At 40.0% G+C, this 26,068-nt stretch overlaps 1 protein-coding gene across 2 annotated transcripts in view; it reads right to left on the minus strand.

Moving 5' to 3' along the window:
* NETO1 (neuropilin and tolloid like 1) overlaps nucleotides 1-26,068 on the minus strand; it is an 81,915-nt gene that overhangs the window by 13,372 nt on the left and 42,475 nt on the right. The window contains exons 5-7 of one of the 2 annotated variants that reach the window (XM_077809081.1): nucleotides 15,597-15,638; nucleotides 15,361-15,518; nucleotides 7,785-8,013 (exon numbers count right to left, since the gene is read on the minus strand). In XM_077809081.1, coding sequence (XP_077665207.1) covers nucleotides 7,785-8,013; nucleotides 15,361-15,518; nucleotides 15,597-15,638 — 429 coding nt within the window. The remainder of the gene's footprint in view (nucleotides 1-7,784; nucleotides 8,014-15,360; nucleotides 15,519-15,596; nucleotides 15,639-26,068) is intronic. The other variant, XM_077809082.1, reaches the window with a different exon arrangement.

The raw sequence follows: 26,068 nt of genomic DNA on the forward strand, positions 1-26,068 counted from the left end.
CCACGACAACACATAGCAATGAGGGTGTTGGGAAGTGAGTTCACATTTCACACAATCCCCCTGAGCGTCAAATAAGTCACAGCACTGTGAGCAAGATATTTACATTTAGCCAACGGCTCAATTGGGACTGTTTATTCCCCACTCCTCCTTACTGAAGAAGAAGGACTTTCTTTTTACAAGATCATGAGAAGTGAAATCTTTCAGGTATTCTTCCCACCATCCTTGAAACAGTGAGAAAAGATTTTTCCTTCAAACACTGGAGAAAAAATGCTATACATCTTCCACTTCATTTATGCCATTAAAAATGTTAAAATAGCACACACTACAATACACTTGTTATTAATCATGAAGGTGGCATAATGTGTACTTTCCTTTCCTAACATTAATGACAGCATAGTACCAAAAAACAAACAAAAAGAACCAACCCACCCAGCACCTTCATTGCCATTAGGAACTTGTCAGTAACAATATTTTACTTAATGCTATTCTGTCTTGTTTATGGCTACCCTGAAGCACATTTGGTCAGTTTACATATTATTTTATTATTGGTTTTATAGTACCCCTCAGAGCCCCAGTCAGGGACCAGGACCCCATTGTGCTAAATAACGTACAAATACAGGACAGAAATACTGTGTCTGCCCCAAAGAGCTTACAATTTAAGCAAATGGGAATTTTGCTAAGGGTTAGCAGTAGATACACACCAGTACTTAAGGGTTTTTTAAATTTAATTTAATTTGTAACTGTTTGATTAACATTAAATAATGTGGATTATGGTCAAGATTCTACCACTCTTAAATGATAGGTCAGGTATCAACTTTGGTGGCATAAATGCGCCCAAAGAGTCAAAGGTGTTAACATGACTCTGTGCAACACTTTTAAACAAGAATCAGGGTTTGGTATACAAGACCTCAGCCTGCTTAGTGCCATGGCAAACACATCATGACAAATCCTTTTAACCCTTCAATAAAGATACAGAAAAAGAAGGAAAAACAGTTAAAACCATTGAAATGTAAAGTATTAACTAAGGTTTTCATCTTAACAACATCCCTTATTCCCTATCCCTCCTGTTATGGAGAAATTTTAAAAGGAAACCCTGCTAATCGGTTTAGATGGTGTTAAAGATGATAACTTTATTTGGGGGTGGGCGGGAGGGAGAGATGAAGTTATTTGAGATGGGATGGAGATGTTGTTATTCTTGCTGTTGTTAAAGTTCAGTCCAAGTTTCTAGAAGATAAAACAAACACAAAGGGAAGAGAAAAGACAGTAAATGCAGCTTTTGTCTCTGGTGTTGACCCATTTTCAACATTACTACTGGAAAGCCGGAGGCACAGAACTCAGCCTTAACAGCCACTCCAGGGCCTGGAAAACTTGTACTCGCATCAGGCTATTTCGAGGATTGCTTTTAGCTGCCTCTTTTTCTTTACAGGCTTTCAGAAATGTTTCAAAATATACAGTCTTGGCTGGCTAAACCAGACTCTTATTAGACAGAAGGCAAAAGGAGAAAGATGGGAAAGAGAAGAAATTAGGTAAGGAAGGAAAAGGACACATGGAGGTGGGGGAGCAACAAAGTCTCACATCCCAGATGCTATTTGCGATTTAGCAAGACCTAGTGGTGTCATCTGGGCCCCTCTTTCTGACTCACTTGGGTCAGGACATCCCTCAGGGTTAGGGTGAGGAAGGTCCAACATTTTTACAGTGTATCTTGGGGTCCAAGGAAATCGCAGAAGTGGCAGCCATGATGGTGAAGCTCAATCTTTCCCCATATTTCAGTCAGCAATTGTTGCATTAGCTTCCACCAATTTTTCTTCCAAGTCTCCTTTTTGGAGAATCACAAAAGGGATTTATGGGTGGAATAGGTCGTCTTCCCTTTCTTTTGTCCACCAATTAGGCCTATTTTCTAACACACCAATTTTGGTTCATTGACTTCCAGTCCCACATTTGTCTTGTGTACCAGGCAGGATCTTAACATAGTCCTTGAATTATATCAGTAGTTTAGACTTTTTGTTTAGACTAATTCAGTCTGTCTCCGTTTTGCACCTTTTCCCACCAACATTTATTGTCCCTAAAGGGCCAACAAAATGTCCCTAAAGGGTTAAAAATCAGTTGAGGATCAGTGTGGCAAAGGGTGTCCCAAACATTCCCTCTTTCTCCTACTATCCTAGTGGGAAGGAGTGAGAGTAGCATGAGTTTTGTCTATTTACCACTAAGTTCTTCATCGCAGAGACTTTTTCTTACTATGTATATGTACAGTGCTTAACACACGGTTGGTTATGAACTAACATAATAAACATAATAAATAATAGAGTCCCTACACTGTCTCAATCCCATTGGAGGATTGCCTTTACACTAGACAATCCTCTTTGGGCAGGCTAATTTGGCTGGAAGGATGGATTTAACTAGTAGCACTGTGCAAGTAAATCTGGTCCTATATTCCACAATCAGAATATGTTTGGGTTTAGAGAAGGAAACTAGAAAGAATCGTAGAGCCTCCTTTAAGACAGCCAAGCATAATAGGACTTCTAAAAGGCTCAGTGCAATCTTTTTTTAAACTGAGAATGGTGATAAAGGGAGGTAAAAGAGTGATATTTTCTGATGGGGGTTGGATGAAGGAGATTCCCTTATTGGCAAGCATGTCCAGTGCACTCAGGATTATGGACAGAGGGATGGAGTACTAATAAATAGCTGCCAGAAGTGATAAAATGAGCATCTTGTCTGTTGTGCATATAGAGAGATTTTGGGTTATCCATATATCCAGGTTCTGAGAGTCTGCTTTTAGGTTAAAGCGTAGGTGTGGCTTTTCAGAAGCAAAGCTCACTGAAGGGGCTATAGCTCTCTGTAGATAGTATGTCTGTCATTAATCAGGCTGGAGATCACTGTCAGAGTTAAGGTAGGTGAAGTGAACAGTTACTAAGTGGGGAAGGAAACACCTATAATATTTATAAGGATAGTTCAGGGAAGAATAATTTTTCAAGTCTCATCTGAATGTAAAACAAACAGCTTTTTTTCTTTGTTGCCCTTTCCTTATGCTCCTGTTATTCGGATTTTAAATATAATTTAAAATTCATATTTAAAGTATGCCACAGTCGCTGACTATCACATATAGGAATTATTAAGTACTATTGGGGCATGGTAAAAGGGCATTTTAAAATGAAGTTGTATTTTGAAAGAACACAAAATGGGATTGAACCATAGCCAGATGAATTGAACAGACAGAGCTTAAATGAACAAAAGTCAATGATATTTGATACAGCTGATGATTCTACTCACTGAATACTGAGTTAATACTGATGTGTTAAGAGTCTCTGCTACTATTTCCGTCATATTAGAATCAGTCACTGAGTTTTGTTGGTACAATCAATTTAGACTCGCTTTGTATGATACTGTTGCCCTTACTTCCGACACTAGTGTCCAATTGTGATACCATTGTCATTCCTCTGCAGAGCAATAGCAAATGTCCAGGTTCTTGCAGGACAGCTTCCCACTGGAGGAGAAATCAGTGATGTAGAGTTTGGGAATATTCTAAAGCATAAACTTGTTTTAGTTACACATATACACCAATCCTGGAACACAGGTACTTAAACAGCATTCAGGCAAAGCCTTCTTTCAGATTTCTCTACCTAGAATTAATGCCCAGTTCCCAGGGAGATACTGTGCCTAAAGAATGGATTCTACTGAGAAACTGAGGCAGAAAGCAAATTCTCCTGCTACTTGCAAACCATCAGGACCACTGTCATGACACAAAGCCTTGCATAACAAAAACTAATACCATCATAGAATGTGTTCCAAAGCGTGAACATTGCACTCTAAGAAATGGAACTTGGAAGCTTTGTGTAACAGTGCCATTTGGTGACACCTATCATAATATGTAAGAACATTTACTTTGCCACTCTTTCATAATTGTATTTTGTCTATGCACATGTGAAATAAATACTACTAATAATGCGAAACCCTTACTAACTCCACTCCGAATACCACCATGGACATTTCAGAGCCCAGTTCAACAAGGCGGGAGGAGGAGGAGCAGCAAAGTGGGAGCGAGGGTGCTGAGATGGAGCACTCCAGACAAGAAGGTTGAGTATGATAACAGGACATAGACGAATCTGTGATTGTACCATTCCCCACCCCACCCCCTTTCCCTTTCTGTTTCCCAAGCAGTTGTGTTTCTTTTCAATAAATGGATTTTTTGGCTTTGAAAACATTCTTTATTATTGCATAAAGTAAAAGATACCTTAACCCAGGAAAGAAATAGGCACTGCAAGTCAGCGTAGCAAACACAGATTCCTACTAACATTGGATCCACTGCACTTCACTCCCGTGCAGGGCACCAGACATTACTGGTGGCTTTCAGCCTTAAATTGCTCCCTTAAGGCAACCCTAATCCTTGCGACCCTGCGCTGGGCCCCTCTAATAGCCCTGTTCTCTGGCTGTTCAAATTCAGCCTCCAGGTGTTGAACCTCCGATTTCCATGCCTGAGTGAATTGTTCACCCTTCCCTTTACAAATGTTATGGAGGGTACAGCACACGGATATAACCGCGGGGATGCTGTCATCGGCCAGGTCCAGCTTCCCATACAGAGAATGCCAGCGGCCCTTTAAATGGACAAAAGCACAATCCACAGTCTTTCTGCACCGCCTCAGCCTGTTGTTGAACCGCTCCTTGCTGCTGTCAAGGCTCCCTGTGTAGGGTTTCATGAGCCACGGCATTAAAGGGTCAGCGGGGTCTCCAAGGATCACAAAGGGCATTTCGACTTCCCCTATGGTGATCTCCTGGTCTGGGAATAGAGTCCCGGCTTGCAGCTTCCTGAACAGGCCAGTGTTCCGAAAGATGCATACGTCATGCACCTTTCCGGGCCAGCCTGCGTTAATGTCAATGAAAGACCCAAGGTGATCCACAAGCACCTGGAGAACCATAGAGAAATACCCCTTCTGATTAACGTACTCGGAGGCTAAGTGGGCTGGTGCCAGAATTGGAATATGTGTGCCATCTATCGCCCCTCCACAGTTAGGGAAACACATTTGTGCAAAGCCATCCACAATGTCATGCACATTACCCGGAGTCACGGATCTTCTGAGCAGGATGCGATTAATAGCCCTGCAAAGTTGCATCAACATGATTCCAACGGTCGACTTCCCCACTCCAAACTGGTTAGCAACCGATAGGTAGCTGTCTGGACTTGCCAGCTTCAAGACTTCAATAGCCACCCGCTTCTCCACCGTCAGGGCAGCTCTCAATCTCGTGTCCTTGTGCCGCAGGGTGGGAGCGAGCTCCTCACACAGTCCCGTGAAAGTGGCTTTTCTCATCCGAAAGTTCTGCAGCCACTGATCGTCATCCCAGACTTGCATGACGATGTGATCCCACCACTCAATGCTTGTTTTCCGAGTCCAAAAGTGGCATTCCATGGTGGTGAGCATGTCTGTGAATGCCATAAGCAAACTCGTGTCATATGCGTTACTCGAGTCGACATTATCGTTGGAGCCCTCACTGTCACTTTGGATCATAAGGAATAACTCGACTGCCAAATGTGACATGCTGGCAAGACTTGTCAGCATACTCCTTAGCAGTTCGGGCTCCGTTCCCGCAGACCGAAAGGGAAGACAGAGCGCGCAGTACAAAAAACATTGAAAGATGGCGCCAAATGTGGACGGAAGCTGGGATTGCTGGGATGCAAACCAATGTATCACGGGGCTTTGAGACAGGACACAGAATGCCCAGCACCCGCCGCCCCCTTCCCACAAACCACAGCACCAGAATGGGAAGAGGTGCTCTGTGGGATAGCTGCCCATAATGCACCGCTCCCAATGCTGCTGCAAGTGCCACAAATGTGGCCACGCCGGTGCGCTTGTTCCTGTCAGTGTGGACAGACTGCAGCGCTTTCCCTACTGAGCTCTCCAAAGGCTGGCTTAAATCAAAGCGCTCTACATCTGCAAGTGTAGCCATGTCCTCATATATCTGCTTTAACTTTGAATTCAGACACACAGCAATAATCTTCTATGTCCATAATCATCTCTGGACAACTGATGTGGTAGATGCTTCTGATGGCAGAATTTAGCCTTTAATGTGTGCTAAGATTTTAACATGTCAGTGACAGTTTAGAGGAAATTAACCAGTTAATGTGACATGGAAAAATTTTCATCTGTCCTGCCAGAATATGGTTTAACACATGATGTTTATTATAAAGCGGCTATTCGCCAGCTGTTGTTGGATATGTTTTGGTTTGGGGGGGGGGGTGGAGGGGGGTTGGCTGAATAACGTTTACAGAACTGTTTCCAGGTTTCATGGAATACACATTTTAAAAAATAGTTTTCCATGGATATGATTGAATTTTGAATTTCAAAGCCTTGTAAACATATATTTGCTCAAATCTTGGTCATAAATTGATGATCGTATGCATTACTCTTTGGGTCTTTAGAAGCAGTAATCCTCAATGCCTATTTCTCGGTTTCTAAGGTAACAGAGAAAGATTTTTTTTTCTTTTTTCCAATCAATCAGACTTTGAATATTCAAGACTTCTCCAGACAAGGAAAAAAAGCAAAAAACAGTATAATCTCAACAGAGGATTCTCTCTATATTTTACACACGGGCTTGATTTATAGACAAGAGAAACACAAACTACCCTTAAAACTGCAATGTGAAAGAACTGTGACAAACATAGTTGCAGGTCAGTAGAGCGTTAAGAATATTTAATCAGAGTCAAACTAAGGAATTACAAAAGCGCACCTCTACAGTCTCATTGTTTCATCATAGCATACATACAGAATGCAGATGAAGAATATATCTGATGGGATTATGCACACATTCTAGTCACTGATGGCATTCTTGTAAACCAAATCTTTTTATTTGTGGAACTCTGTCTATCTGCCTACAAGTTATTGCTATTGCCTATATTTGTGTTACCTACCCCTTCCTCCCCAGGACACTTATTACTTACTTCACTGTACTGTACATCAGATGCAAGATGCATAGCACTAAAGATTATATGTTTAAATATAACAATAATCATTGTTCATAAATAAATAAACATATAGTCCTTTCCTAAAAAACAACCATGTTATTTTCATTAAACAAAAACATATGCTTTTATCACAACTGGTTTAAATTAATCATTTTTGGCAGCTGGCAGTGTTGACTGTATTTTCCTCTTACTCTGAGTGCAGGAGTTGTTGCTGTTTTTAGTCTACAGATTAAACAAGAGGTTGCCAAAAATGAATATTATTCAAATTTAGGTTTTTGTATCTTTTATAAACCATAACTTCATGTAAAGTTTCTGGATAACTTCTATGGTTACTAAAAAACTAAATAAAAGAATTTAAACCATCATCCCTTACTTAACAGGATATGATGTACCTGCTTATTAATATACACACATCATCTAGTGATAAAATAATCATATTGCAGTTCTCCAGTGCCCTTCATCTTAATATCTCAAAGCACTTTGTAAACAGTCAGTGATTAGGCCTCACAGAAACCTCTGTTCAGTTTGATCACCCCCACCTTAATTAAATGGAAACTGAGGTGGACAGAGGTTAAGAGACTTGCTCGAGGCCATAGAACAATTGAGTGTTAGAACTGATATCCAGACCTTCTGCTTCCCAGTCCTGTCGTCTAACCACTGTCTCACAAATCATCACACAGTGTAACATATGAAATAAAAACCTGGCTTGTGATTTTAATAGCTTGTTAAGGAACTTCTTTCAGTTCTTACTCTGTATGAAGAAAGCGTCATTAACAGTTTATGAGACTTGTATCATTTGACATATTGAAAGATAGAGTGCTTAGAGTCTTACGTTCTTGGAAAGATGTGAAGAGCATCTGGAATCGGCTGTTTCGACTGCCTTCATCTGCCCACATGCGGATTACCCCAAGACCTGTACGCAGCATCACATCATTAGCAACAGTGCTACAAAATTTAGCTTTTAAATCCTCCACTGAGCTACTTCCATCATAGACAGCCACAAAATTCCTTTTGCATTCATTTGAATTCTGCATTTCATAGTCCAAGAATCGTAAATAGATCTACAAAAGAACAACAACAATAAAAGAATTGTATAAACCAAAACAGGAACAAGAACAATTAAACAGCACTTTTCCCTGTGGTGACAAATAGACACTTGAACTATAATCAGATCACCATCTTTTTGCTTTTAGAGGTGACAAAACATAGGCCACTTTTATTGTTTTTTCATCAATACACTAACTGAGTACTGTTTATTCTTCATCACATTTTGCCTTGTTCTAAAGTCTAGTCCAAAGGAGGTCCAAATGCTTCTTTTCTTCCCTATTCTGAGACCCCGAGCTTCCAATTTAAACTCCTAAATGTATCCATTTTCGGAGAAGCAAGTGTGTCCTCTAATCACCCAGCCTGATGACAGGTCAGAAACTTCTTCCTGTACTGACACAATATTGCTCAATTACTCACCCAGCCAGAAGAATAATAAGGCAAATACTTGCAGCTCCCTCCAGACAGTCAATGTGTGTCATCCTTGTGACATAGCTAAGCTCCACTGACTCAGGAAGTGAGAATCGAGAAGCCATTCAGAACCCAAACATTAATCTCTTCATGTTTCCTCAAGCAGTCTGGCCACCATCTCGGTCTTTATCAACAAAGCCCTTATCATTAAGTCAACAGGGATGAAACCAACCGTGTTTCAGAGAAATTAAGCTAAAGCTAAAACCCTATGAAGCTTTAATAAAAAAATATTTTTTTTTCTGGAATTTTAAGCCATCTTATCAAATGTAACTAAAATAATTATCCTGGCTATTGAATCCAGTAAAACAGTTTATTCATTTTAAGGAAAACTTATTCTCAATTAAAATCTATATGACCTCCAATAGAAGAAGCCATATTACTGATTTGAGAGCCTTTCCTAATAAATTAAAGCAAAATCAAACATACCAGTGTTACAGAAAGTAAATCAGAGGTTAGGCATGCACATGATATACAAGTAGACCATAAAGGATAAGCAGCACACCTTAGGAAAATATTGAAGAAAGCTAAATTACAGAGAAAAAAAATCAATCTATATATCTATACATGTATTTGAACCCAATGATTGAATGTATCCCAAAGCTGCATCTTTACTTCGAAACAAAAAACAAAAATAAAACCCCATCCAACTGACGTAGTAATCAGCATTACTTCTCTCTCCAATGAACTTTCTGCACAAAAAAATCTTGACTTCAAATAGTTCTTCCTATGAAAAGACAGAAGGGGAAGAGCACAATCTCTCTATTTTTGTGGCTTTGAGAAAGTATATAAGCACAACTCCTCCCAGACAATATGGAGGAATCTAGATGTCACGACACTCATGTTTCAAAACTCTTACTGCTTAGAATGAATGGGCACTATTGAACAGCCTGCCACTTCACAGTGTATATTTCCAAATTACCTATTAAATTTTTAGATACAGCATTGAATCCATTGGTACTTTTTATCCCTGACAAATAGTCTCTCTTTAGAGAATGCTATGAATAGGATTTGTGATAATCAAGCCAGAGCATGAAAATAGGGTTGCTTGATTTCATTATGTCCATTATGTTCATTATATCATCTAGTCCTTATTTTAATAATATTGTGCATTATTTTTTATTTACATAGTATGTTTCACCCCAGGTTTTAAAGATGGTTTACAAACATTAATTTAAAACCACAACACTCTTGTGAATGTTAACATTCACATTTTACAAATGAGGAAACCGGGTCACAGAGCAGGTAAGTGACCAAAGTAACAGTGTATCAGTAGCAGAACTATGAGCCAGAAATTCTGACCTCCAATCCCATTCTCTAGCTACTAGCTCAAGCTCTTTCCCAGTGGATGTACTGGAGTAGTCATACACTGATGAGCATGACTGAGAGGGTTATGTTCCAACCAAATTGCTCTAATGTGATTTTTACTCCTGAACAGTTTAGAGGATTTTATAAGAAACCATAAGTTGAAGAGACTTAAGTTGTGTTGATCTATAAAAGTGGAACACATTGTTTTTATCCATAAACTCTTCTGTCTGCAAAATGTTATTTCATTGAGTTCTATCTACAGTACTGTACTTAGCATGTAACACACACAATTAAGAGTTGAAGTTGACAGAAGAATTATTACATTGCTCTTTTTCGTGTGTTGTCAAACTTCCCTCACCATACTGACCTTTTTAAAGGCACATTGTCTTGGAGAACACCTCTGCTATCACTCATGAGTATATATAATTCATCCCTGGGGCATGTATAGCAATTACTTACATAGCAAAGTAGAAATTAGGAACTATTTATGTATAATAAGTGTATTTTTAAAAAGTTAATCTGTGTTTTGCTTTTACTGTCACCTCCCTTACTATCTGTTCTGTTCCTCTCTCTTTCCCCGGCTACCTTCTCCTGCACATGAATGCTGCCCAAACACCTCATCCTCTTCTCCCTCTGGTCCTCAACTTCTTCATTCTCCTCCTACTTCCTCCCTCACCCCAAATACCCCAGATGTTCCTCTGTTACTGACAGCTGGTTTCTCTAGTCCCATAGGAGATTCCAGTCCTCACAGTAGCTCCTAATTCCTCTCCTCCACTTCTTAAATAGCATTAGCCCCTGATACAGACTACTTTGTATCCAGTAGTCTTTTACAAGCTCCAGGCTTCTCTTTGCTGGGAAGATTCGGTATATCTGTAGGAGGAGCTGGAAACAAGCAAGAGAGTCTCCAACAAGCACTCAGCCAGATCTCTACAGGCCACCAGCAAGTGACTGTGAATTCTAGGCAATTACTTTTCTTTTAAAGGGCCAGATTGTGAGTGTCTCCGGGCATTCCTGTGGAGCAGGGAGAGGCAAACAGGAATATTTCCTCCTCCTTGCATCGTTGTGCAGGGCCTCTCCACAGTAGCAGCCCATATGCTAGGGGAAGCATATGCCCCTGCCAAAGCAAGACTCTGAAAAAAGGAGTGGGTGGGAAAGACAGGGTCATGCCACTTCTGTACTGATGGCTCATATGCTGTGGAGTACAGTCTGTCACATTCTACTGAATAGAGCAGATTGCTCATTCCCTGTGCGCAAGGAGAAGCACAACAGACGTTGAAGCAAATCCCCGCCCCCCAGTGCTCGTCCTGCACTGGTGCAGCTCTGCATAACATCCTGCGCTAGATGGAGATGTAAATGTTTATCTTACTTTCCTATGCTCCTTAGATGGGCACTGTGGTTACAAGTTATGGTAGAGTGGGATGGCGGAATACATGGCTTTTTCTGAGGTCAGCCCCAACATCATACCGTGATCTGGCATTTGTGATAAGCAGTGTCACCCACATCCTCTCCTGGGGACTGCAACCAGTGTTTTACCAATATACCAGTTCTCGAGAAAGTGCGGAGTATGTATCTACTCTCACATGTGGATCTCTGATAGGGAACCCCAGAGGGCCTTCACCACTTCATTGAAGTTAATTACTATATTTATACCCCAACTGCACTCTCCACAAGGAAGGAGCATTTGAAAGTATGGCTGAATCTTTCATGCCAACTACTCTCCCATTCCAAAAAACACACAAATGCATTATTCTAAAAGCTGAATAATAATAGTAAGACTAGTTTAGGGGTAACAGCTTTCATTCCTGACAAAATAAATCCGGGGAAATTTTCATCACTTTTACTTAATACCATGCTCACACTATATTGTTAACACTCAGTGCAATTTATTCATCCATTCACTATAGGCATTCACTTCACCCATTCCTCTTTATTTCTGCAGGCTTCTGTTTTGAAGACCTCTGGTGGTCTACCACCCTTTAACCTTATAAAACAGTAGCCTATTTCTGAAAGTAGGTTAATATGAGAGCAGACAAGGAACAAACAGGATGATAATGTGGATTTTCACCTCCCCGTTGTTTGCAAACAAGCCAACAGTCTGAAGTTCATAAATAAAATATATTTGTTTCCTAGTCCCAATTCTATTTTCAGTCACAGGACTTCAGCTCTGGCATTACCTGGGAGCACAGTTTGGTATAGTAAATATAGATTTGTCAGAACTCAGCATTGATACATTGGATTCAAATAATTAGCGTAAACCTGTGTGTCAAGCGTGCAAAAGAAAGAGAACCGCTCCAGAACCAAAATGTAGATTTGTACATTCAAGCCAAGGAAGACCTGATCCTGTCAGTTTCCATGTACTCACAACTCTCAGTGATCATCACAGGAGTTGAGTGCATTCAGAACATCACACAAGGAAACCAAGCCTTGATCCAAAGCGTATTGAAATCAATCAGTGCCTTTCATTTGACTTCAATTGGGTTTGGATCAGTCCCACAATGCTTCACAAGATCAAAGACCTAATTCAGTGCATTACTAAAAATTGAATAAAAAATTCCACAAATTGTGGAAGCTGACTAGCAAACTGATTATGCTGGAAGAAAGAGTAAAACTGACTGTGCTGTCTAATTCACAATGCTCATGATCGAAAACCCAAGTTTACTGAACTTTGGGTCAGGCTTAAAGTGATCCAACTTAAAATGAGAGCATTTTTTCTAATCTCATTTATTCTGATTTTAAGTGCTATTTGTAATGCCAATACATAAGAGACTTTCACACAAAAGTTAACTGAGTCCTTTAAAATAAATGTAAGGTCTGTTCTAGCCCCCATTCAGGTCTTTGGGAGTTTTGACACTGATTTCAATGTGGAATAACTGAGTTGCTAGCATTTGAAGTGAGCACTTGCACATGATCATATTCAGCATTAGGAGGTCTTTCTTATTTAACTATACCATATACTATAAAGTAGAAACATAACCACGGTATCTTCTTTTTCCACATTTATGTCAGAAAATTTCAATGAAACCCTTTTCTTCAAACCACCAATTCCACATTATATTGGGGTGGGGGGGGGGGTGAGGAGCAAAGGACCAGCACAGTTTTAGAGCATTCATTTTTACAGAGCTTTGAGATGCCGCTGCAAATGCCAATGCTATTACCAACAAAAATGATAAAGCTTCACTGTAGCTGTGGCATATATAATTTATATCCCCTGATCTCATTGTGGTTTAAATAATTGTCTCGTCACCTTTCAGGTTTGTATTTTTATCATAATAATGAAAAACGAAATGCTGGTTAAAATGTACTATTTTTTATTTAGCTTTGAAATTAACGAAAAGCTCTGACTGACTATATTAAAGGAAAAGAAAGATTGTAAACTGTGAATAATATATAACTTCAGTAAAACAGTCAGATTATAATCTCTTCATTGTGAATCACTTTTGATGAGTTCTTCCTTTTTAATCATTCACCAAAAGTTTGAGCTGACAATGTGATTGATGAGGCAGGTTAGGAAAAGCTTCAAACCACTTCCCAGAATAACTGCCTTAATACTTGTGTGCAAAAAATCAGTTCTTTATAAGGCACCAAAACAAAGCATATAATAAAGAAAGGATTTGTTCAACTGCCAAGAATAATGTGTATGAAAGAAAAGCTCCTTTCGCTCTAGATCTGACTTCAAAATCCTGTTCACTGGACCCCTGCTGCAGCTAATTCCCCTGGTGCCTAGGTGGTGTAGGTAGGCCTATGCCACCCTCCTGTGCAGCTCCTGGAATAGGAACGTATCAAGGATGAGGAGGGGTGTGTGGCTGTCGCACTTTGCATTCTGGCTATTCCGAACTGTGGAACAGAACAAAGACATCTGTGCAAAGCTGTTATAAATCAGAGCAGCACTGGGCGCTGCCCTAACTTATTCTGCAGGCTATGCCAGCTCCAGAAGCAGCCCAGAATTAGGGAAGCATAAATGTTGGGTTTTTTGCTGATACACCTATCAATAACTAATTTTGCAGTATGGTGCAATAATCGTTTTCAGTCTACACATTCAACATCGGTCATAGCTCTTTATTCTAGCAGAGAATGGGAATCCCGTCTATTTAGTGGAAAGCCTGTATTTATATTGCAATTATATGAAAGTAATCTAATAAATAGGAGCTTAAAGTAGGTATTTGCAATAATCCTGTTCTATTCTTTGCCACACAACATTCCACATTTCCTTCAAACTTTCATTGAATAGAGAAATGCTACCACAAATCTGTCATCTCATGTTATGTAACTCTCAGGCACCTTTTCCTTTTGGGTACTGAATGCCAAAATGTTATAAAAGATAGGCACATTCTGTTCATTCTGCTCTGTAATAACACACAAAATGATTTATCACCCGGCTTTCTAAAGTTGGTGTGCACACAGACTAGTTTGCAAAGCCTGGACTCTGAGGCAGTTCTGCCGAGGGGGTAGTGCCCTCACGTCACTGGTAAAAAAACATTTTTTGAACATCAACTGCTGCGCTGCCTTTAGAAAATGTGTGTGGAAATAGGTGAGGAGCGCAAAGTTATTCCACTCCGGAAGAGAGGAGAAATGGTGTGCTATCCATCTGTAATTAATCCAAGTGTTCATTGCGGAGTAAAGCTGCAAAAATAATGTATTTTTCACTTGGTGGCTGAAATATAAAACCAAAAAAAAAAAAATGTTTCTGGTCAAACCCTAACTGAAATTTTTATTACTATTTTGTTTCATTTTAATCATTTTTTAAAAATAAAACTAGCTAAATTTCAAAATGAAACATTGGCTTGAAACTAAAAGTCAAGATGTTTCATTTCAAAAACATTAAAATGAAACATTTTGACTGAAAAAAAGTCATCAAAACTATCAGTTGAATTCAATCTAAATTTCTGAATATTTTTGTTGATCTCAAACTGGGTGAAGAAACTATTTATCTGAAAAAATTTGCCCAACTTTACTGAGCTGGCCCTGGACAAATGAGACACTATAATAAAACCAAAGAAGGGAACGATTAGATTAAGGGGAAATATCCCTTTGCTATATTCTATTGAAGAAACAATGACAAAAACTTTGACAACTACGGAGGAAAAATAAGAATGGGGAGTCTATTCATCAGTGGGACACTCTCAGAAGTATAGGGCCCAGATTAAAGATATATGAATTTACCGTGGCTCTGTTTTCACTAATTTCCAGGATGACAAACAGAAGATGATACTATTGGATTTGGCAATGTTTTTTAAACATTTCATATACTGGACACATGATCTTAGTGTCAACATAAAGATGGGGAGTAAAATATGGAAAATAAAGGGATACATCACCTCACAGTTAACAAGATTTGCTGATTCTTTGAAGCTCAGAGCAAAGATGTGTTGGAGAAAATTACCCATTATGCTGCCCACATTGTTATTTATAGCAAATGAAGGTTACTGTGACAGCAAGGTGATATATCACATTCCAACACTGAAGAAAAATAATAGTTTAAAAGTTCAACACTGCAAAATTGCTAAGCAAAACTCGTGTGTACAAAAAAAATACACCATATTTGTATTCTTAAATTAAGTGCCAAATCAGTGAGTAGATGCAGGACTGACCTTGGATCGTGGTGGTGCTCGGATGTACCATTTACAGTCAACTGCCTCCATATCAGAAGCTTTTCCTTCCTTCACAATTTGCACAGATTCCACAATTCCTTCAGGTCCTCCCATCTCAAACTCACAAACTGAATAACAAAATACCACAAAAATGAAACCTGAACAGCAAGCAAAAAATATTTTCTACAGCAGAAGGCAAAGGCCTCCAAGTTTTATGAAATATCTAGCATACCAACCTGGCAATGGTTTCAAAACTCCCAGGTCCTTAAAGTCCGGATCTTAAAAATTTAGAAAGGAGAAAATCAATATTCAATATTTTTGTTATAACATTTAGTTGAGTAGAATATTACAGGCAATTGTGGGAGAATATCTATACACTTATTTCCCAGAAATTTTTAAAGACCACAGCAACAATTGATAATGCAAAACATGTTGCCATTTTACTATTAAGCTCTTTTTATTTTCCATTATGAAAATCTGCTACGGTCATAATTGTCTTTGTCTCCATCCCTATTTCTTATTACTGAACACAAAAGATGTTTTCAGGGCAAGCGCACCAGACAGCCATCCCTTTGGTGTTTTGATGCAGCAAGCTAATGCAAGTGGTTATCTTTCCAGACATTGCACACTGGATCCCCTTGCCTACTTCACAAACCCTTGCACGGCATGGTTACTATGGCTAGAGGAACTTACACTGCAGTTCATGATATCTGAATGGTCTGCAACCCCAACTGATAGTGCACTAGTTGAGCCACTGTCATTGTCAAAAATCAGCCTCGTGGATGTTAATAACAGTACCAGTTTTCCAGGGGATACGAGTGAACAAATTTAATAAATATAATGCAGCTTGCTGTTTTAGTGCATACACACACACACACACACACACACACACACACAACTATCTTTAATTTCTGAGAAATGTACCCTATTTATAGCCAAGTGCGTGACTTACGTGAAACGAGATTGGTCTCAGCTCTGTGCCCTCGTAGACAAGTGTCCACGTTACACAAATCAGCATTTCACAAGGTTTGGCACAGTCTGAAGACACTATTCAAGAGAAGCCCAGAACTGAAATGTGAAAGGGACTAAAATATTTCAAGAGAGGATGATCTCTTGAGATTAGATTAGTCATTGTTCAGGAATCACAGTGTATCACATCATCATTCTCCTTGGCATGCATATTCCAGCTTCCAATAGGTTGTCTCTTTATCTTCATGAGAAAGAAAACAAGGGAAACAAAGGAGCTGGTCTTGATATTTTTGTCAAAATTCATAAGATTTGGTCTCCCCAGATTGGTGACAAATACTTATGACACATACTTTGTCACAACTTCTCCTGATGTTTTAGAATTCTGAGCCACCTTTTCCCCAGACTTCACTGGGATAGTTCAAGATATAAGCCATAATAGAGTTTGGTCCAGTGCATCTATGTATTCAATATATTTTATTTTGTTGTCTCAGAAGTAGGTCACTGTATCAAAAGCCTAAAAGCATGAAAAAAATTCTTCAGAAATATGGAAATGCTGCACAATTTCTGCAATGCCATCTCAACCTGGACTAGTCAATGCAAGGAGAAGAAGAACAAGAAAGAATGTTTAGTTTATTGAATCGGTTATGATATATTGGCTTTAAAAATTAAATCCGTAAAATCACCCTGTGACACTATGTGTCTGTACACTTTAGTGTGCATTTATGTTCTTTGCAACTATCTGTTGTTGTTTCAGAATATAGGTCTTAGTTAAATGCCCACAAACTAAAGGGACTGCAGATATATCTGAGCAGACAATCTGCATTAATTGTTAAGCAGAAGACATTTTAAAAAACAACCCTAAATTTAATTAAATATACCAGTTAATGAATTTAGATACCAATACCTATAACTGAAAGCAAGACATTTATATAACTGGAATCTATTTAATTTAACTACAAACTCAAATTAACATCCAAACCACAGAATCCTACATACAATGCAGCCATTCAGTTTTCTCTAACAGCTGGTTTAAACCTTCATGGGCTGGATTCTCAGGTCTGCTGAGGCAACTTTAAGGCCATTTTGTGTTGCTTACGTGGTGCACTGTGCCAGGAGAAAGGCAGTAGAGAGTTCTTCCTGTACCAGTTAACTCTTGAGTGGTAGAAGTGGCTCTGTCACCTGCTGCTCCAGATGCCCCGTCACAACGTAAGTGGGGGGGGGGGGGGCGAGATGATGTAGGTGGGAGACAGCCTGACAAAAATGAACTCTGCTGCACAAATCCTTGTAGGCATAAGTAGCGGCTGCCCCAAAGCACAAACATCTCGCTTCAGGGCTGAGATGCTCTGAATCACAGAGCCACAACAACATCCCCATAGCCCCTATCTCAGATGGAGTGGAGACTCAGGCCCAAGCTCTTTTATTCATTTTAATCTACGGGGGCGGGGGGGTGGGAATTTGGAATATTCATAATAAGATTTAAATAAGTTGGGGCAGTACAAGTGCAAGGCCTCATCAATTTCTTGTCTTCAGTTAGCAACAGAGAGCACCATCATACCCACACATACACCCTCCTTGAAGGTTGCCACAGCTTCTCCGAGAAGGAGGGTCATTCTGGTCATGTGTTATGTTTGCTGAGGATAGGGGGCAGGCCCTTCAAGGCCTCTCTTGCCCCCTCCCCAGAGTCTCTGGACAGTTCCAGAGACTTTTACAGAGGGGGAAAGAGGCAGGAATGTGGCAAGTGGTGATAGCTTCCTAAGAACAAAGTACTGAATGAAGGAATAGAAAATATACTCTGACGAACTAGGAAACAAAGGTTTCAATCTATAAGCCCTTGACAGAAGCAGAATTGGAAGAATTCTTGTACTTTGAATAAAAATCTAGTGAAGATTTCCAAGCTGGAAGAAATTTTTTTGTTTCCTTTTTTTTCCAAACTGAACTTCTGAAGTGGAAGACAATAGCACAGATCTAAATGCACCAAGATAAAGTGGGACACATCTGCTGTAGTTTCTTGATGTAAAACTCACTTCACATCCTATTTCACTAGATGACCTTCACCTGTGTAACTTGTTCTTTCTTTCAAGTGGCTTGTAGATTTTAAGGCGAGAAGGGACCATAAGGATCATCTAGCCTGATCTGCTGCATAACACAGGCCCAGTATTTTCACCTAGTAATTCTTGTATCAAGCCCAATCAGAGCCAGAGTACAGGCTCACTTGTTCCAAGAGGATTTTAATTAACTCATGTGGAAGTTCCTTGGGCTTGACTTTCAGAGTTGCTGGAGACCTCTATCTCCCATTGACGTCTACTGGGGATGTGGCTGCTCAGGACTTTTGAAAACCTGTCCTTCTGAAGCTTTTCTGTAGCAAAATAATGAGGTTTGATTTTGAGACTAAAGAAAAACTAAGCTGCCCAGATGCTACTCCACATAGGCTCCGTAAAATATAAATATTGGATACACAAATACATAATAAATAAATAAAGCAACAACCTAGAATAGAAGTTATACATTATAGATGAGGCTGAATTTGAACCATGTTCAAACAGTTTGTTATTTGAATAACACATAGCTAGTAGATTTGTTTGTTTTTGAAATAATATAACGCTAAATGGTTTATTTTAGAAGACTGCTGTTTATGATTTTAAAAAAACAGATGGTGCATGTTTTGTTATTGGTTCTGCTCAGTCATAGTAAAGCAGAGCAGAACCTTTGTTAAGTTATTTATATACTGAGTGGCTAAATCTTCTGATTGGTGACAAACATCCTGTTGCTAGCAGCTGGAGGAAACAATGGGCAAATCCAGGAGGATCTACAAGGCAGCAAAACAGGATAGGATAGAGGAACCTCTAAGGGAAATTGGAGTGCATCAGAAAGTCTCTGGAGGGAATCTCTAGAAGGGGCAGATGCCTTGCAATCTCTATAAAGATAGCATGGAGAAAAGCATGAAGAATTTCCATGGGAGGGTGCAGGAAGGCATTTGAATCTATAAATGGAAAGTTTTGTAGCATATTTGGTTTGCTTTTAAAAAGATCATATTGAGTATTTACAGGAGCAACAAAGGTCTCTGAAAGGAATGAGAGATGTCAAGGCATCTTTAAAGTGGATGGTGTTGCAGCCCATTTCACAATTAATGGAATTCCTAAAAATCAAATAAAACTCACTGGAAAGATTCTGAGAAGCAGAAGTACAGCAGAGGCTTCTTATGAGAGAGTAAAGGAGTGCATTGGGATATTTACAGTGGGTTGCAGGAAAACAGGAAAGATGTGGGAGTTCACCGGGATCCATAAAGAGAGGGCAGGGGTTATCTATGGCATTTGTAAAAATGGATGACATCTCTTACATAAGGGGAGTATGAGAGCACTGGGGATCTCAATAGGAGACAGGGGAAGAGAACATTAAAGGTGTTTCCACGGGCAGGAGCTTATCAAGGATCACTATAGTGGGCATGTCAGTAAATTCTTCAAAAAGTAAATCAACATAATCATTTTTTCCAGACAGTTTAAGCAAACTGTAGCCCCCCATGCAGCTATATAGCCCTACACAAGCACACCCATTAGCCCATTGAAGGTCACTGCAGCCTGGCCAATAACTAAACTACCTAGTTAATGTTTTGGTCAGACAGCTTACGAAGTAATGCCTGATTCACATTTTCTTACTCATAACAAAATAAATCTGGGGCCAAATCCTGTGCGGTGCTGAGCGTTTTCAACTGGCACTGACTTCAGTGGATGTCAAGCACCCTCAGCACTTCACAAGAGTGTTATAAATTAGCAACTTCACACAGTTTCAAACTTCACATACTTATACCAAGAAGACATGATGGACAACGCTGTTATTTACTTATTATTTAAACATATATGTAGCAAATTGTGCAACAAAAATGTACAATTACTATAACGTTGCAATATGTAAGCAAAACAAACTCTCCAAAACATATTCAAAATAATTCTGCACCAATTCAACGTTCTGGAAAAAAAAAGTACAAAATATGCCCAATATTACTTCTCAATGGACACACAACACAGATTCCATAATGCCTACTGTAGATATTTCTCCATTGTGCTGAACTAAAACCAAAGTTTCACATAACACACACCACTTCAAAGGAGACATCACTCATGACAACCAGTAACATAATACCAGATTCTATGTTGCATACACATTTGGAAAACAAGCATATTTCACATTGCAGCACAGATGTCACAGACTTTCCAAATTCAAAAACAAACATTTGGTATATATTCTGGAATTTGTGTAACTGAATGCTTTATGTTAATGTAGGATGTATTTGGAATATGTGTTGGGAGAAAGTAGAAACTATTTTGCAACTGCATTGTGGAATGTATCTTGCTTTTATTTCTACATTCTTTCCAATAAGAAAGCAACAAAACTGGCTTCTTAAATGCTTGGAAACTATGAAATTTAAATACAAGGAGTGTTAGCAATAAGCCAGGCCAATGGCTTGGAGTTAGAAGGGTATAGTCGTACATGAGATTGTGTTGCTCAGATATCTTATAAAATACCTGGTTCATCATCTCTTATTTGTAAAACTCTAGGGACAAGTGTCCTTAACTCCCATTGACTTCAGTGTGAATAGTTTGGTTCTGTTCACGTAGTGACTAGCGCCCTTCTGATAATCAGGGTATGGAAGACAGCTTCCTGCTTATCTTATGCGGTTGGGGAGAAGGGCGCTAAACACAGATGAATGGTCTGGTTAATATGAAATTGAGAAGCTACTTTAGGTAGAAACTTAGAGTGTGGTCATAATGAGACCTTGTCCTTGAAGAACACTGTGATGGCTACCAAGAAAGCAGTTTTCATAAACAGATGCTGCAATTCACACGCATCTAATGGCTCAAAAGGATGTTTCATAAGGCAACTAAGAATAAGATTCAAATCCCATATTGGAATAGGTTCTCTAATCTGTGGGAAAAGATTATCAATCCTCAGAGTAATCTTGATATTGTGGGGGGGGAGTAAAAACGGAAAAGCCATCAATAAGATCAGGAAAGGCTGTTATGGCTGCCAAGTGAACCTGATAGCAGACCTGATTTTTTTTTTTAATTTCAGCAGATAGTTTAGGATGGTGGGAAGAGAAGAATGAACAGGAGAAATCTGTCAACTGGTACACCAAAGTTGATATCTCCTTCACTTCGGAAGATGAGTATGTCTCAGACCCTTTGCTGTTTAACACAACCTGTTGCACCTCTATTGAACAGGAAGTGTCAATCATCAATTTGCAGAACTTCCAGATTAGGGTGAAGTGTCTGTCTGGCATGCTGAAGCAACAAATGGCAAATGACTGGAAGTTTCATTGGTGGATGAGAACAATTCACATGAGGTAGGGATATAAACTTGTCTCAACCAAGTTGGTGCAATTAAAATGACCTTGGCTTTGTCCAGCTTGATCTCATACTTTCAAAAGTAATGGAATTGGTGGATATGTGTAAAGAAGACCATTTGTCCATAAAATAAGGAGGCATCCCCCAATAATTGAGTGTCCCATCTTGAGAAATAAATGCACTGTGTGTTGATGGCAGTGGCAAAGAGGTCCACTTTGGGAAACCCCTATGATTGAAATATGTCGCTGAAGATCCATGAGTCCAACTCACATTTGAAATTCTATTAGAAATGTCTGCTGAGGTAGTTGGCCATGTTACAAGGAGGTAGCAAGTACAGATGAAGATCTGGTTGGCTATACACCAATTCCAGAGAATTTTATTGCCTTAGCACAAAGCAAGAAGGAGCAAGTGCTGCCCTGGCAATTGATGCAACACATGCCGGCCACATTGTCTCTCATGACCTTGATGGACTTGGCTCTGATCAGTGGGAGGAAATGAGTGCAAGCATTTTGGACTGATCTCAGTTCTAAAAGACTGCTGTGAAGATAAAGCTCTTGTGGAGATCATTTGTCCTAGATAGTGTGTGACCCTAGATGTGCAGTGCATCCTAATAGGTATGTGTTCAAAATTATAATGATGGTAGGAGGAGCCATAATGAAAGGGACTACCACACAAACCTTGGAGAGGTCTTTCACCAGTTGAGTGAGTCCAGAACCTGACAGGGAAAGTTGCTAGTCCAGATTGGGATTCTTGGTTGATAAATTGAAGCTGTAACTGAAGCAGCACTGAAGATGTAACCTGTCATGTTGGGTTATGAAGGTACAAGCTGCCATAGGACTGAATAGTTGGAGACAATTTCTTGCTAAGGTTTGAGGACTTATCTGAATCCTTGAAATTGAATTTTTTAGGGGCATGAATCTGTCACACGATCCAGTGAAACTCCTATCAAATCTATCTGGTGTACTGGTGTCAAAGCTGACTTTTCAAGATGGAGTCAAATAGCTAAACTGTGGAACAAAGACCTTGTAATTTGTATTGCCAATAGGACCTCTTAGTAAGATTGACTCCTAAGTAGCCAGTTGTTGAGATAAGAGAAGACGATTATCCCTAGTTGACCTAGGTGGGCAGCTACAACTGCCGTGATCTTTGAGAATACCCTTGGGGCAGAGAAGAGGCCAAAAGGGAACACACAATACTAGAATGGTCGACTATAAAATGAAGAAACTTTATGAGAGGAGTGAATCACAACATGAAAATATGCATCCTGAAGATTGAGATGTGCAAACAAACCCTGGAATCCAGAAAGGGAAACATAGCTGCAAGAGTCACCATCCTGAATTTCTGCTGTTCCACATAATTGTTTAGATGACTAAGATCTAATATTGGTCTCCATTCCCCATTCTTTTTTGGGGAACAGAAAGTACTTGGAATAGAAACCCTACCCCTGTACTGGGCTGGAACTGGTTCTATGACTCCTAAGTGTAGAAGAGAGGCAACTTCCTGTGTCAGCAACTGATCATGAGATGGGTTCCTGAAAAAGGATGAGGGGGGTGGCAAGGAGGGATGGAAGTGAAATGGATGGAATAACCAGATGTTATGACTGTCAAAACCCATTTATCAGATGTTATTCTCTCGCATGCAGGTTGGAAATGGGAAAGATGGTATCCAAAGAAGGGGAAGGAAAGTAGAATGGTGCAGCAATAGATTCCTGGAGAGTGGATGGTTTGGACTCTTGACCAAGTCATCAAAACTAGCATTTAGATGACGTGGATGGCTGAGATGAAGTAGTCGTTACAGAAGCTGACTTCCTTTTTTTTTTTTTTTTTTTTTAATATTGTGGTCTCTTAGATGATAGTTTAGTTGGTCTACAGAAACTAGAGGAATGAGCTAGGTGAGATCTCTATGCTGTTTGAGACCTGCTAAATTCTTTTATTTGCATAAAATAGGTGTATAAATCCTGAGGCATTTAAACATGGGCCTCAAATACTTCAAAATATGAAGAAAGTGGTCCGTAGAATCCCAAAACAATTGGGATCATCAGAGTATTCTGCACCTCCCTAGGGAAGCTGGACAACTAGAGTCAGGATGCTTTCTGCATCATTGCCATAGTGGAAGTGGACTAGGCTGCAGTATTGGCTTCATCTAAGGAGGCCTGCACAGATATCCTTGCTAAGATTTGCCCTTCATTTTTGATGACCTTATTGTTGACAGCACTCCTTTGGCAAAAGTTCAATGAAGATGTTGAATTTATTCTAATTTAGATCATTGTATTAGTATATAAGCACTTGTTTGCTATTCTGAATTGCATCATTGCAGAACAGTGACTCTTGTGACCAAAGTGATCAAGTTGCTTTTGGTCTTTTGCTGTAAGGGGCAGATGTTGTGTTATGCATCTACTGTGTTTATTAACCACTTCTACAACCAGAGAATTTGGTGTCACGTGTTAAAAAAAAAATCTCAGATTCCTTGGCCAGAACATAATGTTTTTTGTCGGCACATTTACAAGTTGGAGGTACCACAGCTGGAGTCTTCCAGATAGTTTTAGTAGGCTCTGGTAAAGCTTCATTTACAGGAAGGGCCACGTGTGCAGAAGCTGAAGTATGTAAAATCTCAGGAGCTAATGATGACCGTCCTGGACCTCCTCCAGAGGAATCTGAAGCATATCACTGATGCCCTACATCAGCTCCTGGAATTCTCTAAAGTTGTCTACTATGGAAGGTGGTCGAGGCATTACAGCCTCATCTGACAATGATGGAGAAATATCTGTGTGAGGAGCTGCATCCTTTTCAGTTCTTCCCTCTTACTCCTCAAAGTGCTCCTCCTCTTGTAGGTGAGGTGGGAGTGAAGTATGAGGAGAATGGCTCTGCCTATGATCCCTGCAACAATGACTGGGGGCCCTTAGAAATTGCTGACACTATATGGCCCAGAAGTCCCAAAAGGCTACTGGGGGGCTCACCCAGAAAAGGAGGTGGCATCCACTGCTGGTCATACCATATAGACAGAAAATGAGGTTGTCTTCCCTACATTCTCTCAGAATACGTATGAGGGTGATCTCCCACAACATAGACAAGAAATCCCTGAACCAAAATCTGTGAGTCTGAGGAGTCTTCCTCAACATATTCCAGGGGAGGTGATCACTATTCACCCTGGATGGTTGAAATCGATGAAGTAGTGGGTCTGAATGAAAAACGTGGAGGTGGTGACTCAGAAGTCCTTGGTGCAGAAAGGTGTTTGAGTACCAGTAAGTAATGGAGACTCTCAGCTCCTTCAGCACAAGATTTTTTGAATGCTAAATTCCTCCTATACCAATGGTGCACAGACAGGAGTTGAATGTGATTCTGTGGACTCTGACTTTGGTACTGACACAGGTACCTGTGTGGAATGCTTTGAAGCTATGGGCACCGAATGCTTCCAACCAGAATCAGACTCCAATATAGAAGTCTGGGGTACTGACATAGATACTTAGGTATGCATAGTGTAGTTCTCTTTGAGGTATAGTGCATGCTTTTATGGGCATGAGAACTCAAAGTAGAAGTGGTCCTCGGTACCAAATCTCACTTTGTAGAAACACGGCTCATAGAAGTAGCTTTAAATGGCTTCCCAGTTCCAGAATGACTTGGACCCTCAATAGTACTTCCTTGGACCTGAGGTTTCTGGAGCTTTCTTTGGAGTTGGTGACCGAGGCTCCTGTACCTTCTTTCCAGTACCTGTCCACTTTTGTGGGGCTTTCAGTACCAGAGACACAGATGAAGCCACATCCCCCAAGGCTTTTGGTGACCAAGGCTCTGAAGTAAATAAAATACTAAGTACAGAGTTCCTTGAGGCGCTCAGTGACTGGGAGCCAGAGGTAGAAAGGACACTAAATGTGCTCAGTGGCCATGGTACAGGAGGGTTTTCGGAGCCTGGGTCAGAAGCTGGTCATATGGCTTTCTCCATCATCAAGAACCTTATCTCCCTAGTTTTACAAGATCTGCTCTTGAATGAGGAACAGATCTTACACTTAGGTGCTATATGCATGTCTCACAAACTTCGGAGACGGCAAGAATGTCCTTCACTCACTGGAACAGCCTCCCAGCAGGAAAGACAATGTTTAAATCCTGAGGATCCCAGCTTACCCCAGAGAGTAAAAGCCCAGAATAACCCCCTTAAACAGAGAAGAACAATCAAAAGGAAAACACCAACAACAAACTCCATCTATCGCAACTAAACTAAGCTAAACTATACTCTGAAAATTTGAAGTGGGCATGCTTGATTCACTATTTCAGGCTATAGGTGGTTGAGGGTGATTCTCCTGACCTACCCTATATATCTTCAGTATGGGCCATGAGGATGTGGAGAGTGCATGTGCAGGATAAACGGGCACTGCTACTGAAAATCACTGATCAAAGGCGAGGCAGGGC

The sequence above is a fragment of the Eretmochelys imbricata genome, chromosome 2 (genome assembly GCF_965152235.1).
Source record: "Eretmochelys imbricata isolate rEreImb1 chromosome 2, rEreImb1.hap1, whole genome shotgun sequence".
Lineage (NCBI taxonomy): Eukaryota > Metazoa > Chordata > Testudines > Cheloniidae > Eretmochelys > Eretmochelys imbricata.